Source organism: Barbus barbus (assembly GCF_936440315.1).
Source record: "Barbus barbus genome assembly, chromosome: 17".
Classification (NCBI taxonomy): Eukaryota; Metazoa; Chordata; class Actinopteri; order Cypriniformes; family Cyprinidae; genus Barbus; species Barbus barbus.
The window spans coordinates 8,145,888-8,166,938 of NC_136745.1; the positions used below are offsets into that span (position 1 = coordinate 8,145,888).

Below are 21,051 nucleotides of genomic sequence, written 5' to 3' on the forward strand. Positions count from 1 at the left end.
ATTCCGATTATCTTCATGACTAAAAGGAGTATTTGCTTCCACTGTTAGAAGGGGGCAATAAAATCAAGTGATTGCACCAGCGCCGCATGCGTGCACACAGTTAAGCATTCTACCTTGACAATGCAGCCTGTTCATTATTATTATAAAAAACAATCGGTCAAACATATGGAAAAAAAACACACTGCTCAGTTTAAATATGTAGTAAAATCCGTGCCGTTAACCACGTGAAGTTATGCAAAACATTTTGTTTTGTCGTTTATATAGCTATAACTTCTTACATTTTTAATTCTAGTTCTTTTCTAAATAGCCTGCTGTTAATCGAAAGGATTTGTTGTTTGTAATTTGCTTCGGCCTATTTCTGAATTAAATAACAAAATGTGACTTATAGGCAACTTGTTTTTTTCTCTCTCTCTAAAAAGCGTGTTTTTTTATATATGTGTAGCTTATTTTAACCATGCAGCAAACCTTTTAAAATATTTTGATTAAATTACTGAAATAAATATATAAGTGACTTTAAACCGTTTAACTGATTGTATTAATCGGTCAAAATTCGTATCGGTCGATTAACCGCTTAAAGTGAACATCCCTATTCAAAACATCTTTACAGAAAGTCATGATAGGAATGTCTATAATATATTTATGCCTTATAGTCTCATTTTGCAGATTAGAGCTGAGAGATATATTTACATTTTGCACCGATATAAATAATCAAGTAGCTAGTTAAGATTTGATCTATATAATATATTGCTTTACATGAGGGTGCAGTATGTATGCGAATAAAGTTTGTTTTTTGTTGTTTTGTTTTTTATGCGACAAAATAAAAAAAATCAGGCATGTCATGATTCTTTCAAAAAAAAAACATTTTTGTCCGGTTAGTTATTTTTTGTGGAGACTGACAGCCAGATGTACATTTATGTGTAATATATTCGTTCAAAGAAAATGTATTTAAAGTGTAATAATAATAATAATGTAATAATAAACATAAATGATGATGCAATAATGATTTTAGTGACAAGGCCATCAGTAAATTGTGCTAATTGGTTATCATGTGATGTTGTTAAATAGGTGGATATTGTCAGATTCATTAGCCCGATTAACATGCAAAGCTTTAAATAATGAGTCCAAATCTATTCTTAGATTATAAAGTGATTTTAAAATGTATTCTTCACTCATTAAAATCATCTGTGTCACAAGTGCACAACTGATTTGAAGACACGTAACACTGTAGATCTGATTGAGGTAGGTGTGTTTGTGTATTTGACGTGTCCTGACAGCTGCTGAAGTGTGTGTGTGTGTGTGTGTGTGGGATCAAACTCCATGTACAGTCTGTGGCTCCTGCACTCATTAGTGTGTTTCCTTTCGCTATTCCCTGAATAATAATTGGGCTTCTTGATGGAACAGGTCACATGTCATCACCACAGTCTGTGGAAAATCTGACCCACATGACACGCTGTGACATCAAACATGACAACAACTTCAGAGATCCAATCCAATAACATCAACTAATGGTTTGTTAAAGTAGATTTTGACATGACTTTACTTGAGAGGGCTCAATCATAATGAATTCACTCTTAACTACTTACTGAACTCAGCTCATCATTTATGTTGTGATTTCTATCAAACACACATGTACTAACACAGTGAGTATTCAGCCCGGTTAGGAGATGCTGTGTGGATTTTCATGAAGTCAGAGAGCGGAGGTACAGGATCATCACGGCTGTGTCTGGATGGACATTAGGGCTGTGCGATGAATCGAAAATTCGAAATCGAATCGCAATCGCGATTTGAGATGTTGTGATTTGCTAATTGCAAAGCCTGCGATGTCGACGCGATATTACTCTGTTCCAGAGCATATGCCTTGAGTGACAGTCTTACTAATCAACAGAGTGAGCGCACCTCCGTTCTCCCCGATCGGCACAGCTCTAGCCAACTGCGTAAACGCCCACCATTTAAAAAGGGTCAGATCGAAAGTTATGCAAATTAAAACTAAAGAAAAACGTATGTAACTTCAGCTTCGAAATGACAGACAACAAACAAAAAAGGTAATTTGCAAGAGCTGCGTCACAACGCATATCAAGAGCTCCCTTATCGGTTCTGCTTTCAGTACTGGAGAATAAAAGATACATTTTAGACGTTTTTATTAGTAGGCTATATGAACCTTATCTTGATAGTATTTCATTATTTAAATTCATTTCAAAGTCAGAGTATTTCTTATTCCTTCTTAAAGAAGATGTTTGATTTAGTTTACCCATAAATGTGAATTAATGTATTAACTATCAAACATGTACTAACATTTAGTTGAGGCTGCCGTTATTCATGCATGAGTCCGTATGACTCCAGTCGTAGTTAAGGATAGTTCATAATTAGTTAACTCCTTTAATAATCATTAGTATGTGATGAATTAAGTATTAATTTAGGCATTAGTACATGATTATTCATATACCGTTATTGTAAAGTGTTACCAAATTAAATACAAAATAATGTTTTTTTTTTAACAGTACATTGACGCTTTAAAAATAACTATAAACTATATCAATCGCTGCATTTTCCCCCAGAAAGATTCAGCGTTAATCCTAACATTTTATTTTAAGATTTAACATTTGTAGATGGTGTAAAACAAAAGTTGTAAAAATTCTGAAAATCTTTTAGGGCTCATGATTTGTTTAAAAAAATAAACATATTACACATTAATGAATAAATCAGTATATATAAAATAATTTAATTTGCAAGTGTCATGTTTGTGACCCCCCCCCCCCCCCCCCCCCCCATTTAAGCTAGCTTCTGACCATTAAATCAAAACATACTCATTATTTTATGACATCAATTACGGCTTTACTTAATCAGAAACGCAGTCTAAATGTTATTTGTGTAGGCTATTTTACTTTAAATTTAATTAGAAGTAGGCCAACAGCACCCCCTACAGATTAAAACTCCTTAGTGAGCGGGCGTTAGGACCCGGGGGAGGCTGTCACTGCTGCTGCTGCATGTGCTGTTACTGTTTACTCTAACAGTAATTAATCCAAAATATTGAATCTAATCGTCAATCATATAAAACTTTGCTTCAAGAATGAGCCACACTGCTGACGTGATCTAATCACTAGTACACCCTGAGCACATGTGAGTTAACCCATTCCTCTTATCGGCAAGACATATCCGCATAATTTTTCATATCGAGACCGATACCGATATTTACATTTAAAGCCATTATCGGCCGATTCCAATACCAGTCCGATAATATCTTGCATCCCTAATATATAGATAGATAGATTAATTAGATGTAATTTTATTTCGTAAAAATGAGAATCGGTCGAGATATGGTCAATATTTTTTTAACCCAGCCCTGGTACATAGTTACAGATGTAGTTAGAGATAGATCTTAGTTAGATGTTGAATTCTTTAAATTTGAAGCTGATTAAATCATTTTTCCTGTCATGATTCAACTTCCTGTGTGCTGTAGCCAATTCAGTTCCGAATTTTATATACAAACTCTGTATCTGTTATAAAGACTGTCACATTTTGATAGTTTCACATTCTTTTTCAGATACACTCACGTTCTTTCCATCATAAAATCATATTTTGATCTGCTAGCGGCATGGCTAAAGCAAGAACTCAGTATAGAAGTAAGAATCGAATTCTAGCATCATCGCCAGCGGCGTCACACCTACACAGAGCAACTGAAGTGATTATTGACTTTGAGTTTTGATTGCAATTAAAGTGTTGATTGCAATTGCTGCTAAAAGCTGCGCTGAATGAGCCGCTCGCTCCCGTGTGTCATTGTGTTCAGCGCAAACCCACAAGCCCCAGAGCTGCCAAAAGTGATAAATGAGCGGCCGCTCTGCCCTTCAGGTCTCTATTGGCCGTCTCAAGGGAATCCGCGCGGTTTGTTCCTCAAGCATATCCAATAACATAAACATAAACGCTTGTGTTGGTTGGTTCGTGTGGGTCGATGGAGTTGAGTTAAGGATGTGAGGTGTGTCGTACATGGCCTGAGGTGTTACTGTTAATTTTCTCATCATGGATCTGTCACTCATGATTGTGTTTCCCGCTGATGTCTGATGACCTCGTCCTCTTGAGCTGCTCTCTGGGGTTCTGCTTCAATCATTTACCCACTTCTGACTTCATCATAAAAGTCTTTTATGTTCTGAATCCGTCAGAGTCAGAATGAGGTTATGAGGCAGAATATGGGCCACAGAAATGTTGGGGTGTTTGCAGAAGAAAAGATTCATCTATTTCATATTTAATTAGAAGAGAGAGAAGAATTGAGATGTTGCAGGTAAAAGGAGTTGAAAACACACGTTAATGAAATTGGCTTGTGTGGATTGAGTTTAGACCCCCCCCCCCCCGAAGGTCAAGTTAATTTTATTCGATTTTTTTATATGTATTTTATATTTTGCTCCATTCTGTAATTTGTCTCTAAATCTCAGGTGAAAATTGTAATTTTGTTCCCCCTCAACAAAATAGTGAATAACATTTATTATTTTGGATTTCTTCTTCATTTATGATTCTAGAATTCTTCATCCAGGTGGATGCTGCACACTGTTGCTTGTTAAGGAGAGACCCCCTCATGATTGTAAAGCGCTTTGGGTTTACAGCAATACACAAAGCGCTATATAAATGGCTTTTATTCATTCATTCATGTATTTCTTTCAACAGAAAAAATTATTGTAAATCAATTTTGGATATGAACGTCTGGTTGAGTTGAAACGAAACAATCCATTCCAAGTTTGCAGTCTGCCTTTTTGGTCTAAAATTACTTGAAGTTTTATGACTTAAATTTAAGACCAGTCTCAAAGGACAATGTTACATTGTTTAAATAGATTTATGCAACCCAGCCTTGGAATTAAAGTTGAATTTTCATTCGCAATTCTAAAATTCTTAAAATGAGAATTTCCATTGCGAGTTCCTGAGTTTTTGAAAGGAGTCCTAGAATTTCTCCTCAGGTTTCCAGGCCGATTGAGTCTCCGTTCTTTCTCTGTTTCCATGGAGAGCAAGTGGTTGCTACAGTGCATGGTTTATTGGTGACAGCGCAGGGCTTCTTGAGGATTCGCTGTGACCCCGAGGGTTCGGCTGGCCCCTTTCACAATGGGCCGACCCGTTCCAGAGTCCCAGTACAGCTTTTGTTACCACACTCGTATATCAAACTCATTCTCCTGCCAGCAGGGTCCAACAATGCTTCTCGAGGGCTGTTTCTGTCCTCAAACGCTCACACACTTAGCATCAAAGACCCAGTTGGGGACGTTCTGTGATTTCGACACATGCAAGTGCTGCGAAATGAGAACAAACCCCCTACTGAGTGTCACCAAACAACTTCTGCGCTCGTTCTTTTTCCTTCTGTCTGTCTGTATGTGCAGCAGGGCTGACAAAAATAATAATTTAACTATATAATTTACATTTAAAATGCTTATTTAATTTTTTATATATATATATATAGGTAGAGTCATGGCCAAAAATATCGGCACCCTTGGTAAATATGATCAAAGAAGGCTGTGAAAATGAATCTGCATTGTTAATCCTTTTGATCTTTTATTTAAAAAATTCACAAAAATCTAACATTTAGGGATGTAACGATTCACTAAACTCATGATTCAATTCACAATTTTTTTTTTTTTTTTTTTTACAAAATTAGATTCAAGAAAAATAATAAATTAAATGTGTCCTTTTATTATTGCTTGGACAAAATGCAGCACTATAACAACACTATAATAATATACTAATATAGCACTTGCATATTATTGCTCTTTTGTTGGTTTTGATTGCTTTTAATCTCCTCATTTGTAAGCCTCTTTGGATAAAAGCCTCTGCTAAATACCAGTGTAAATATAATGTAAATGTAAATAAAAAAACTAAATTGAAATTTTAAAACAAGCTCCAAATCAAATAAATAAGTAACACAACTAAAATAAATCTCTTAAAGAAATAAAGCTTTGTCTGTGCTCTTTCCATTTAAAATTAGAGGCTTCTAGGGCTGGGCAAAAAAAAAAAAGATTTTTCGATTAATCGTTTTTTAAATGACGTCAATTCGATATCGATTCTCAAAAGCTGCGAATCAGTCTTTTCCGCGACGCTCTGTTTTCTATATTACACATACTAAAGCGCGGACGACGCTTGCGGTGTTTTCAGCTTCTGCCGTCTCTCTATATGACGATATGAACACGAATATATACTCTCCAGCTGCTCTGAGAGTCATTTACATTAACATTTTACCGTTTAATTTGAGAAAACTACTGTCATATCATATAAACAGCAGCTGCAAGTTCCTCACAGCAACCCGTCAAAATAAAAGTTTGCTTTTTAACACGAAGAAACTGTCAAAAATATATTACTATTTAGCAGTCTTAAGACTCAATGTAACGAGTGCTACTACTACTAATAAATATTAATACATCTTTATTTTAAAGGAATAATCACATAATAATAATAATAATAATAATAATCACATTTAAAATAAAAGGTTTAAAAATACAGGTTAAAAGGTTTAAAATACAGGCCTGTGGCTCTTAATTTCTTTTTATTAATTCACCATTTGTAAACCGATGTTTACTGTTAATTTTTAAGAAATATCAATAGCATTTGTGTTAAAACTATATTCACTGAATGTAATCAAAAAATCGAGAATCGAATCGAGACATCTGAATCGATACCCAGCCCTAGAGGCAACCACTGTATTTTAATCTCGATCCAAACAAAGATGCTGCATACATGCAACATGAGCAGTTTTTAATCTAAATTACATTTGTATCATTTCGAAATTTGAAGCAAAAACAGAATGGTCTGGCTTTAGTTTTGTGAAACTACTGTATACATAAAAAGCAGACGAGCTGAATGAGACGCAGATTCACTCTCTGCCAGCAGGTAGCACTTTAAGCATAGCCTTGGGCTCCGCTGTAAACAAAGCAGCGCTGCACTTATGAACTTTTAATATGCATTATACAGAGGCAAGATGAAAAGAAAAAATACCATCTAAACTTTTCTAAAGACAGTAAGTTCCCCTCAGACACACATTCATATAAACCCCTAACTGAATCGCGATTTGTTTAGCATTTCAACCGATTTGAATCGTCACATATATGAATCGATTTTCAACTGGCTCGTGGTTAATCGTTACTCCCTACTAACCTTTCATTGGATAATAAGAATTTAAAATGGGAGGGAATATCATTATGAAATCAATGTTTTTCTCTAATACACATTGGCCACAATTAACGGCACCCTTTTATTCAATACTTTTTGAAACCTCCATTTGCCAGTTTAACAGCTCTAAATGTTCTCCTATAATGCCTGATGAGGTTAGAGATCACCTGACAAGAGATCAGAGACCATTCCTTCATCCAGAATCACTCCAGATCCTTTACATTCCCAGCTCCATGACGGTGCTTCTCCTCTTCAGTTCACCTCACTCATTTTCTACAGGGTTCAGGTCAGAGGACTGGAATGGCCATAACAGAAGCTTGGTTTTGTGCTCAGTGACCCATTTTTGTGTTGTTTTTGAGGTTTGTGTTTGGATTATTGTCCGGTTGGAAGATCCAAACATGGCCCATTATAAGATTTCTAACAGAGTCGGTCACTTATTGATTTTTTTATCTGCTGGTATTTGATAGAATCCATGATGCCATGTGTCTGAACAAGATGTCCAGGACCTCCAGCAGAAATATAGGCCCACAACATCAAATATATACAGCAGTATATTTCATTGTACACATGGGGTACTTTTATCCCTGTGTTCACCAAACCCATCTTGAGTGTTTGCTGCTAAAAAGCTCATTTTTTAGTTTCATCTGATCATAGAAGCCAGTCCCAGTTGAAGTTCCAGTCGTGTCTGATAACTGAATATGCTGGAGATTGTTTTTGGATGAGCTAGGAGAATTGTTCTTGAAACCCTCCCAAACAACATGTGGTGATGTAGGTGCTGTTTGACAATATTTTTTAAAGGTTTTCTGACCCCGAGACTCAACTATTTTCTGCAATTCTCCAGCTGTGGTCCTTGGAGAGTCTTTAGCCACTCAAACTCTCCTTCTCACCGTGCATTAGGACGATATAGACACACGTCCTCTTCCAGGCAGATTCGTAACATTTTATGTTGATTGGAAATTCTTAATTATTGCCCTGATGGTGGAAATGGGAATTTTCACTGTTCTAGCTCTTTTCTTAAAGCCACTTCACTAATTTGTGAAGCTCAATTATCTTTTTCTGCACATCAGAAATATATTCTTTGCATTTTCTCATTGTGATGGATGATTAAGGGAATTTGGGCTTTGTTTTCCCTCCTTTTTATTTCTGTGAAACAGGAAGCCATGCCTGGATAATTTCATATTCATAAATCACCCTGGAGTACTCAAAATTGTGAATATGAATGGGAATATACTTCAGAGATATTTTAGTCATAAGAATTTCTAGAGGTGCCAATAATAGTGTCCAATGTGTATTTGTATTATCCAATGAAAGGTTAGATTTTTGTGAATTTTTTAAATAAAAGATCAAAAGGATTAACTTTGACCTCCTTTGATCATATTTACCAAGGGTGCAGATATTTTTAGCCATGACTGTGTGTGTGTATGTATGTGTGTATGTATATATATATATATATATATATATATATATATATATATATAAAATGAATGCTAGCTGAAAAAAAACAAAAAACACTTGGGCCTAAACTTACTTAATTTAAACTAGTTTCCAGAGCAACATTTCTCATTTTAATTAACTAATGATTAACCAAGGTTAATAGATAGGTCATTATATGTAAATTCAACTAAATTTCTGAAGCTTCCTTGCTTAGTTTTATTTTATTTTAAGATATTTTATTTATTTTTTTGAAGAAAAACATGATAAAATCCAAAATATTAATTCTAGTAAATTATATAAATACTAGTTTTAACAGTGAAATTACAGTGGTTATATTTATTTTTATATGTATTTTAAGAAAAGATATATAAATTTTTCTTATTTTATTTAATATAAATTTTTCTTAATATTTATACTGTCAGATATTACAAAAGTGATTTTATTTTTAATATTTTATTTAATAATAAAAATAATAATGATTGTTATTTTTTTTATCTTTTTTTATTTTACAATATATTTACCGAGTAACTAATTATTTTGCATATCATATTTTGGAGACTGCTAGTGCATAGTGACCCAGATTTAGTTTTTGACCACTAAAAATGTGTCCGCAGCATTTTTCATCGTCTGTCTGCAGTTTTACCTTCTCTGTGAATTTATGGTTGAATCTGATGTGTATTTTTACACCGGCAGAGAATCAAGACACAATTTCACGGCTCTTTTGCAGCACGTCTCATCCAAAGACGCTGTGAAATCTATGCAAATTCAGCCCAAATAGTTCCTGAAACCCTCTGAGAACAAACCCATCGGCCCACAGCGACCCGCCAGCGTCCAGAGCCGCTGCTCTCCTGCTGTGTGTGTCTGAACGCACCGCGGCTCTAATCTGACTTTGATATTCCTCTTCATGCCCTGAGCGCTTTGTCTTCATCACATAAACACAAAGAATGCTCTGTGTGTGTGTGTGTGTGTGTGTGTTTGTCTCTTAACTACACACGCCTTTGTGTGTGTGTGTGTGGGGGGGGGGGGTCTGATTGCAATTCAAATTGTGTTTTAAAATGATTTAAAACATTTATTATTTTCAAAAAGATTCAAAAAATTTATTTTTATATTTATAAATGCATTAAATAATATTATTATGAATTAAATATTATTTATTGAGTTATAATTGTTGTTATAATAAAGAACTATTACTATTGCAATATTAACTTTAAAAGAAGTTTATTTTTATTAATATTATTATTATCTCAGTTTTGATTCTACCTTGTAAACATATTTTTTCTGACTTCATATTCATGTCTTTCAGGTGTGCTGGTGTCCACTGGGATACTGTAGCAATGATTATCTGTCAATCACCGCAGCAGTTCGTGACCAATCAAAAGTGGACAAGAGGGCGGAGCAGGTTTGATGACTGACAGGCAAGACATCCACTCAATTTCTGAGTCCCGCCCCCTCTCTTCAGCTCAGCGATGGTCACATAGAAGCACAGATGCATTTCTGTTGCACTCGTTTTACATCCCAAACATGTAGATTGAACTTTATCCATCGGTTTTCCTTCCTTCAGCTGTTTGTTTGTATTTGTTTGTGTGATGCTCGGCGTGCTCCGCCTGCGCCGTCTCGTTCGCCAGGTGCCGCTACAGACCAGCTTCATCTTCCTCTTCCTCCTGTGCGTCCTCAGCGTCTTCCTCTCTTCCTACTTCTTGTTCGTCGTCAAACGAGAGCTGGAACCATCGCTCACAGCAGGACGCGCAGCCGATGACCTCTACGTGCCCCCGTCTCGGCCCCTCCCCTTCCTGTCTGCAGCGGGCGGGGCGCTGTCGTCTGATGGCTCTCGTACGGATCCGGTCGTGCTGGTGTTCGTGGAAAGTCCGTATTCGCAGCTCGGACAGGAGATCGTGGCTATCCTGGAGTCGGCAAGGCTCCGGTACCAGATGGAAATCTCTCCCGGAAAAGGAGATATGCCCACATTAATGGACGGACAGCGGGGCCGCTTTGTGCTTATTGTTTACGAAAGCATCCTGAAGTATGTGAACATGGACGCCTGGAACAGGGAGTTACTGGACAGATACTGTATCGAGTTTGGAGTGGGAATGATCGGCTTCTTTAAGGTGAGCGACTCTATATCACTCCTTCAGTCTGAATTACCAACTTCCTGCTGGGAGAAGTACTCTGCTGTAAGCAGTGAGGTTTTTAATACCTGGAGAAAGTGATCCAGTAGTCTCACAGCTTCTTGACTATCTTGAGCTAGAGATTATGTTGACATTACAGACAGCAGACAGGGCAAATATGTCGCCTCACAGTCACCCAGTCGCCCTGCTGCAGAGGCTCTGTAACCAGAACCGAACAATTTACAGGACTCCCTGGCTAGTCTCATTCAAAGCCGTATCTACAGCCCTCACATTTTTACTATCCTCAATTAAAGTTTGGATGCTTGTCAGCCTAACTCTTTCCCTTCATTTATTACATGTGAATCCCTCATTGCCGACAGAGAGAGATAAAATGTACATGTGGCAAGCGGTGCAAACAACAATAGCAGGAGAAGAAGCCATTACTCACCGTGATTGATGAATGATTCAATTACCACCGTTGTTTGATGAACTCGTGAAAAACGGAGCGAGAGATAAAAGAAAACGGTAACAGGCGCGCTGCACTCGCAGTTTTAGATTAAAGGTGAACGATCAAATTATTCAGATTAGTTTTATAGATAATATCAGAAATATGGTGGGAATTAAGATATATTTTATCACAGAGAGTGATAGTAAGATAGAGATTCAACAGAAAAGCAAAGCTACACGGAGCTACAATTGCGAACCACTCAGCAGCATGGCAGACAGGAACCGGCCTGAAGTATTTTGACTCTTTTTTTGAGAGCTATCAATTTGAACATTTATTATACTTTAATAACTTATAATTTAAGTGAACTTAAAACAATCTTTGCATAAACCCATGATAATCAATGTCATATTTACCTGTGCCCTTCAGGAGAAATATACAGAAATTGAATAAAGTTATCAAACACTAAATTCTAAATTAAGGGAGAGACGTAATTTCCTCATCATCTTCAGCTGGGATGTTCCCGTGACAACGCAGCACGGTGTGCATCAGCAGATGTTGCTGTTTTAATGGCATAGCATGGTAAAGAAATGAACATTCAATTCAACAGCTCTGGTGGACATTTCTGCAGTCAGCATGCCAATTGCATGCTCCCTCAAAACTTGCGACATCTGTGGCATTGTGCTGTGTGATAAAACTGCTTAATTTTTTTTGGAGTTGCCTTTTATTGTGGCCAGCCTCAGGCACACCTGTGCAATAATCATGCTGTCTAATCAGCATCTTGATATGCCACACCTGTGAGGTGGATGGATTATCTCAGCAAAGGAGAAGTGCTTACTAACACAGATTTAGACAGATTTTTGAACAATATTTGAGAGACGTAAATATTTTCTTAGAAAAAGTCTTAGATCTTTGAGTTCAGCTCATGAAATATAGGGGCAAAAACAAGTGTTGTTTATAATCAGTGTGTGTATATATGTATATGTATGTGTATATGTATGTGTGTGTGTATATACGTGTGTGTAAATATTTTTTATCGTTAAAGCATCGATATCGCGATGTGCGCATCCACGATAGTCACATCAGATACATACATTAGATACATACAGTATCTCACAGTAGTGAGTACACCCCTCACATTTTTGTAAATATTTTATTATATCTTTTCATGTGACAGCACTGAAGAAATTACACTTTGCTACAAGGTAAATAGTGAGTGTACAGCTTGTATAATAGTATACATTTGCTGTCCCCTCAAAATAACTAAACACACAGCCATTAATGTCTAAACCGCTGGCCACAAAAGTGAGTACACCCCTAAGTGAAAATGTCCAAATTGGGCCCAGTGTCAATATTTTTTGTGGTCACCATTATTTTCCAGCACTGCCTTAACCCTCTTGGAGTTCACCAGAGCTTCACAGGTTGCCACTGGAGTCCTCTTCCACTCCTCCATGACGACATCACGGAGCTGGTGGATGTTAGAGACCTTGCGCTCCTCCACCCTCCGTTTGAGGATGCCCCACAGATGCTCAATAGGGTTTAGGTCTGGAGACATGCTTGGCCAGTCCATCACCTTTACCCTCAGCTTCTTTAGCAAGGCAGTGGTCGTCTTGGAGGTGTGTTTGGGTCATTATCATGCTGGAATACTGCCCTGCGGCCCAATCTCTGCTTCAGTATGTCACAGTACATGTTGGCATTCATGGTTCCCTCAATGAACTGTAGCTCCCCAGTGCCGGCAGCACTCATGCAGCCCCAGGCCATGACACTCCCACCACCATGCTTGACTGTAGGCAAGACGCACTTGTCTTTGTACTCCTCACCTGGTTGCCGCCACACACGCTTGACACCATCTGAACCAAATAAGTTTATCTCTGTGTCATCAGGCCACAGGACATGGTTCCAGTAATCCATGTCCTTAGTCTGCTTGTCTTCAGCAAACTGTTTGCAGGATCCACCAGTCGAATATCGCAGAGGTGTTAGGATCTTGCCATTTTGGCAGTATGGGAGTGCTCAATGTCTGATTTCACATAGAACTACCGGTTTTCTCCCAGTAAGTTAATATACAGCTTATTAAGATAATGCTGTAAATTTTAAAGCTTAAATTTTAGCTTGCGTTAATAAATCCAACCACCCCTATAGATTTAAGTTTAACTTTCAATTATCCATGACCGACAGAGGAGCATCTTGGCGGCAGGGATTTAATTTGTGTATATATATTTATCTCGTATGTGTGTATATGTATATGTGTGTATATGTATGTGTGTGTGTGTGTGTGTGTGTGGGTGTATATATGTATATCAGCGGTTGCGTTAGACTTTAATATTGTCCGTCATTTTGACGGACCGGGTCTTAAAAATTCTGTCATAATCTATTATTACACCTTATTTTAATTTAATCCTATTTAATTGCTTTCATTTTTGTTCACATTTTAATTTTTAATAATGAACCTAAAGGAAGAGCATATAGGCTTATGCATTTATTTATTTATGAAGAGAACAGATGAACAGAGACTGCGTCACTTTTCATGTTCAACACTGCAGTGACAGCGGAGGACACTAAAAACAACAAAATATGCTAGTGCTGGGTAAAAAAAACCCTATATCTCTATTTTAATAGATTCTTATTTTTATGAACTAATATCGTTTCTTAACTCACAATCAATGCTGTTTTCATTTGATAAATGCACAGTAGGCAATAGGCTTGTGCGTTGTTACTTTTGCTATGAAATACAGTCTCAGATTTCAAATTCTGTCCATTTTATTAGGAAATTCAAGCAACAAATACAGTTTTGGCGCTCTTTAATGTGGCGTGATAGATCGCTGTAGACACCTCAGATCAAGCGATTCGCTTTACTAATACTCACCTGTGCGTAATCAAAGGCATAGCAAAAGCTTTTATTTTTGTTCTGGAGACGATCGCGCGCTCTGCTGCCTCACTGGAGCACACTCGCCACCAACTGGACAGGCCTAGGAATTACAGTTATAAATTACAATAGATCATCCTCAGTGTAATCTGCCAAAGCGACGGACGGCCTTCAGATTTTTTCCGTCACTGCTAAAAAAAAGAATTTTCGGTTAACTCGACCTCTGATGTATATGTATAAAGGTACAGTCATGGCCAGAAATATTGGCACCCTTGGTAAATATGATCAAAGAAGGCTGTGAAAATGAATCTGCATTGTTAATCCTTTTGATCTTTTATTTTAAAAATTCACAAAAATCTAACCTTTCATTGGATAATAAGAATTTAAAATGGGGGGAAATATCATTATGAAATGACTGTTTTTCTCAAATACACGTTGGACACAAATATTGGCACCCCTAGAAATTCTTATGAGTAAAATATCTCTGAAGTATATTCCCATTCATATTCACAATCTTGAGCACTCCAGGGTGATTATGAACATGAAATTATCCAGCCATGGCTTTCTGTTTCACAGAAATATAAATAGGAGGGAAAACAAAGCCCAAATTCCCTTAATCATCCATCACAATGAGAAAAACCAAAAAATATATTTCTCATGTGCAGTAAAAGATAATTGAGCTTCACAAAATAGTGAAGTGGCTTTAAGAAAAGAGCTTGAGCAGTGAAAATTCCCATTTCCACCATCAGGGCAATAATTAAGACTTCCCAATCAACATAAAATGTTAAAAAACTGCCTGGAAGAGGACGTGTGTCTATATCATCCTAATGCACGGTGAGAAGGAGAGTTTGAGTGGCTAAAGACTCTCCAAGGACCACAGCTGGAGAATTGCAGAAAATAGTTGAGTCTCGGGGTCAGAAAACCTTAAAAAAATATTGTCAAACAGCACCTACATCACCACATGTTGTTTGGGAGGGTTTCAAGAAAAATGCTCCTAGCTCATCCAAAAACAAACTCCAGCATATTCAGTTATCAGGCACGACTGGAACTTTAAATGGGACTGGCTTCTATGGTCAGATGAAACTAAAAAACTAGCTTTTTAGCAGGAAACACTCCAGATGGGAACACAGGGATAAAAAGTACCCCATGTGTACAATGAAATATACTGCTGTATTTCTGATGTTGTGGGCCTACATTTCTGCTGGAGGTCCTGGATATCTTGTTTAGACACATGGCATCATGGATTCTATCAAATACCAACAGATAAAAAAATCAATAAGTGACCGACTCTGTTAGAAATCTTATAATGGGCCATGTTTGGATCTTCCAACCGGACAATAATCCAAACACAAACCTCAAAAACAACACAAAAATGGGTCACTGAGCACAAAACCAAGCTTCTGCTGGCCATTCCAGTCCTCTGACCTGAACCCTGTAGAAAATGAGTGAGGTGAACTGAAGAGAAGAAGCACCGTCATGGAGCTGTGAATCTGAAGGATCTGGACTGATTCTGGATGAAGGAATGGTCTCTGATCTCTTGTCAGGTGATCTCTAACCTCATCAGGCATTATAGGAGAACATTTAGAGCTGTTAAACAGGAAAATGGAGGTTTCAAAAAGTATTGAATAAAAGGGTGCCGTTAATTGTGGCCAATGTGTATTAGAGAAAAACATTTATTTCATAATGATATTTCCCCCCATTTTAAATTCTTATTATCCAATGAAAGGTTAGATTTTTGTGAATTATTTTAGTAAAAGATCAAAAGGATTAACAATACAGATTAATTTTCCCAGCCTTCTTTGGTCATATTTACCAAGGGTGCCAATAATTCTGACCACGACTGTATATATATATATATATATATATATATATATATATGTGTGTATTAGGGTTGGTCCGATAGACGATGCCATCGTCCATCGCCGATGGCTGACAGACATCATGATGTTGAGCCGACATCGTGATCCCCCCCCCACCCCCTCTTCCACAATCCACCACATCCCAATACCGTGTTCGGAAAGGCAATTAAATGTACTACGGAACCCCTAAAGGGAATAAATATCTTAAGAGATGGGAGGATAAAAAATAGATATTTCAATACTTTCTCTCGCAATTGAATTGCTGGTAATTATACTGCACATAAATTGCGGGCATCAGGGAGCTGCTGCTAATATGCAGGCCATTGACACCGCTTTCGAATGCGTGCTCTCATTTCACTTTCACTTTCGAGATTCGCGATCACAGGGACTCTATACTACGGAGTGGCAGTACTTACCACACATTTTACAAGATTATATATTTGTCAGTGGTGCTCAGTATCTGCACATCATTCGCCATTGTCCTATCAGTCATCTCTCCTTACTCTGTGTATGTGGTAAGTAACTTTCATGTGCTGTAATGTAGCGGGCAACCGCTAGCTAGAGGCTAATGTCCCTTTAGTGGCTCCATAGAACGCGTTATTTGTTTTCCATGCCATTCTGCATACGGATTCACGCTTCGATTCACGATTCACCCCTAACCCCACCCCCCGATGTCATCGTTCATCACGATGTTTCACTGTAGACGTCGTCCGATGCCAATTTGGTAGACATTGCCCAATCCTAGTGTGTTTTTTATATATGTATTTATTCCGGTTTCTTTTTTATATATGTATTGTTCATTTTATTTTATTTTGACACTTGCTCATTGATTGAGAAAGATGTGTGTCAGAATGCTGTAGTTATGATATTGACAAGTAGAGACTAACCAGTTAACCAGGAAAAGGCAATTCTTTCTTGATAGCATTGCTATTTTATTTAAACTTTATTTTTGATCATCTTGCTGTGCAGCTTTATGGTAAGTGGTCTGAGATATTGAGTATGAATATCCTGCATCAGACTCTGGCTGGAGTGCAGCTTGCATGTCAGATTGTGTGATGTCACTTCCTGTCTGTCCCATCAGGCCAATGAGAACAGTCTGCTGAGTGCGCAGCTGAAAGGATTCCCGCTGTTCCTGCACTCCAACCTGGGCCTGAAGGACTGCACCGTCAACCCCAAATCCCCTCTGCTGCACGTCACACGAGCGCGACAGGTCAGCTCATGCTTCAATGCTCATCTGGTCAAACTTTCCAAAGACTTCATGAGCCCAAGTCCTATAATTTGTTCTCTCTCACAGAATTTTTTCCTCTCCAAAAACAGTTTTATCTTCAGAAACGTTTTTTTCTTTCTGCAAAAAGTTTCTCAAAAACTGCACTGGGTGTGTGTTCATTCACTACTGTGTGTGCACTTGAATGGGTTAAATGCAGAGCATAAATTCCGAGTATGGGTCACCATACTTGGCCACACGCCACTTCACACTCACTTTTTTCAAAAACTTTTTTCTCTCTTCAAAAATGTTTTTTTTTTTTTACACTTTTTGCTCTCTTCCAAAACTTATCTTTTCAAAACATTACCTTTTCAAAGCTTTTTTTTGTCTTCAAAAACATTTTTCTCTCTTCAAAACTTTTCCCTCTTCAAAAATGTTTCTCTCCTCTAAAGCTTTTTTTTTTTTCATCATCTTCTTCTTCAAAAAATTTTTTTTTCTCTTCAAACACTTTTCTCTCTTCAGAAATGTTTTTTCTCTTCATACACTTTTTTTCCTCTCTTCCAAAACTGATCTTTTCAAAACATTACCTTTTCAAAACTTTTTTCTCTCTTCCAACACTTCTTTTTTATTTCTTGAAAAATGTTTTGTTCTCTCTTCAAACACTTATCTCTCTTCAAAAAAAAAAAATCTCTTCAAACACTTATCTTAGCTAAGAAAAAAGAAAAATGTTTTTGGATAGAAATAAAACAATTTGGAGAGCGAAGAAAAATTCTTTGGAGGGAAAAAAAATCAGAGAGAGAAAAAAATCTATCTACGCTTTATTTTTTATTTTATTTTTTATATGTATTGTGAATATTGTTATATATAATATATATATTGTTCATGGCTTCTGTAGAAACTTGACTCCCATAAAGCGTTTCTCTGTATGTCTTAGGTGTTTAGCGGTCCTCTCCCTGGGGACGATTGGACCGTCTTCCAGTCCAATCACTCCACCTACGAGCCGGTTCTGCTGGCTAAAGCCCGTTCGGCCAAGAGCACTGGACTCATGCACACATCTGTGGTTCAGGATCTCGGGCTTCATGACGGCATCCAGAGGGTTTTGTTTGGACACAACCTCTCCTTCTGGCTTCACAAGCTGGTGTTTGTGGACGCGCTGTCCTTCCTCACCGCAAAGAGACTCTCTCTGTCCCTCGAGCGCTTCATACTGGTGGACATCGATGATATATTTGTAGGAAAGGAAGGGACCAGGATGAAGGAGGCAGATGTGAAGGTGTGTTAAAGAGATACATTGTTTGTTTTTGGATTTTTGCCACTGTTGTTTAAAGAAACTGGAAAGTAAAGGAACTATGGGAAAAGAGCTAATGTGATTGGGAAATCACAAGAGTTTTATTTATGTTTTGGATGCAACACAAAAAAATATGTGTGGGAAAATCTCATGAAAACACATCCAGATTATAATTCACATCAAATGGAAAAAAATAAGAAATGATATGATGTATAAAGATAATTAAGGTTGCTTTTAGGGCCATTTTGATGACAAACTCATTGTCATTATTGTGATGCATCCAGCTATTTTATACTCATTATTACAGGGAATCATCACTGAAAATCATTAGTCTTTTTCACTGTTTAAAGTTTACTGTCCCAAACTTTTTGTCAGATGAAACCCTTTGAATGATGATAATTTCTTGAAATCCCTGAGATCTTAAATTAATATTTTAAAATAATTAACATGTTCACAATTCTCTTATGTCGGTTAATAGTCACATGGCATGCATGATAACAAATAAAATATTTGAATTTGAATTTAAATTTTATTAATGTATTTTACATTAAAATGTTAAATAATATAAATGATCAAATAATCAATAAAACATATTTTTTTAAATTTTATTTTTATTTATGTTTTTGTGCCACACTAATGTGTATTAGTGATGGAACTACCATGAAAATAACGCCACAATGCAAGAAAAAATGAAGTATTTAATTTAAATGTATACATTTAAATGTATTTAATTTTGAGGTGAAATGTGACCCGGACATGTTTATGACAGATTTTATGAGATTCCGAAAAAAAGATCAGCATAAAATCATCATTAAAGTCTGTAAAAGTAGTCCATTCAACTTATCTATGATCACTGCTGTATATTCCATGTCTTCTGAAGTCATTCCACGACTGTATGTGATAATCAGACACAACTTTTAAATATTTCTGAACTTTCCCTTTAATCTCTCATGCAAATTTGTAAATTTGTGTCTGTTCAGATGGAAGCAGAAACTGCTGTAAAACTCCATCTGAAGCTCAGTGACGTGTGTGTGTGTGTGTACTTGTTTAACTCTACTTGTGGTGGCCAAATGTCCTTACTTATATTGTGAAATAATATGGCAACCCACTAGTGAAGACATTTTTGTGGTTCTCACTAGTTAAAAAGGCTTATAAATCGGCCAGACATGTTTTTAACTTGATTTAAAATCAATGGAAGTCTATGCAATGTCCTCAATAATATAGTGAAACAAGCTTTAGGAAAGAAGAGTTTAATGAAATCGTTTTATTCACTTGCCACATAAACATGCTGTTTGTAGTTGTGTGTGTAGACGAGTATGATGAAGCTCGGCGCAAATACACAGAATCAATTGAATCAGTAAACGAGCATCTGATGATGAATACAAACCACTGGAAAAAATAAAGACTTCATACTGAGAGATGAGATGTCAGACACATCTGATGAAATTATGGATTCTACTGTGAGTGTATGTGTGTGTTTGTGTGTGTGTGTGTTTGCTGTAGTTTATCTTCTGAAGTGAGAGAAATCTAATAAACTTCACAGACACTTACAGATGTCTTCATATGGAAATCACCAATTCATGAACATGAATTATGTTTATACGTGTGAATATCATGAATAATGTGTGTGTATCTTCTCAGGCGTTGGTTGAAACTCAGAATGAGCTGCGCAGGTCGATTCCAGATTTCACTTTTAACCTGGGATTCTCAGGGAAGTTCTTCCACGCAGGTAAGTGAAAACCATACAAGATCAGCTTTTGAGGAGTCTTGAATGCATGTAATTTTTAAGTGTACAGTATACACCCATTTTATTTGAATTAAACATTTATATATCAACATATCAATCCATAATTCATTACAAAATTAATACTGAAACATTCCTTGTGTGTGTGTGTATAAACCTACATAATGTCAAAAAAATGTCATATAGATTTTCTTTATCAAGTAACTTCTATTAACTAAATTAAATCAACATTTGGTGTTACCATCCTTTGCATTTAAAGCAGTTTTTGCTCTAGGTGCACTTGCACATAGTTTTTCAGGAATCTTTGCAGGTAGGTTTCTTGAAGCATCTTGGCGACGTTGTCACAGTTCTTCTGGATTTAGTCTGTCTCAGTTTGTTCTGTTTCTTCATGTCATTCCAGACAGACTGGATGATGATCAGATCTCTGGCTGTTGTCAGACTCCTTGTGCAAACAAAAATCTCACTGGATTATTACAATTAATGGCAAAATGAATGTTTGGAGATGTAAACGGATATTTCCTACTGACACACTACAGCAAAAGATAGAAATAACTGACTTAAAACCATTTTTTAGCTCGTGAAAGTACTGGTGTTCTAATAATTGTGGCCACCGCTGTGTGTGTGTGTATCTATATATATATATATATATATATATATATATATATATATATATATATATATATATATATATATATATATATATATATATATATATATATATATATATATATATATATATATATATATATATATATATATATATATATATATATATATATATATATATATATATATATATATATATATAAGCATATAAGTGCCATTTGAAATTTTCTTCTAAAATTAGCATTTTTATCAGGCTCCTATGCTTGTTATAATATAACCTATTCATTGCTGTTAAACTGAAATTACTGAACCTACACATAGGAGCCTGATATTATATTATAATATAATAATATTATATATAATAATAATAATATA

General features: G+C 36.4%; 1 protein-coding gene across 1 annotated transcript in view; it reads left to right on the top strand.

Annotated features, from left to right (window-relative positions):
- Positions 1-21,051, top strand: part of ndst1a (N-deacetylase/N-sulfotransferase (heparan glucosaminyl) 1a) — a 43,557-nt gene that overhangs the window by 9,930 nt on the left and 12,576 nt on the right. Inside the window, exons 2-5 of the mRNA XM_079438285.1 lie at positions 9,869-10,670; positions 16,919-17,047; positions 17,976-18,311; positions 19,968-20,055. Of these exons, the coding sequence (XP_079294411.1) occupies positions 10,152-10,670; positions 16,919-17,047; positions 17,976-18,311; positions 19,968-20,055 (1,072 nt within the window). The 5' untranslated portion in view covers positions 9,869-10,151. The remainder of the gene's footprint in view (positions 1-9,868; positions 10,671-16,918; positions 17,048-17,975; positions 18,312-19,967; positions 20,056-21,051) is intronic.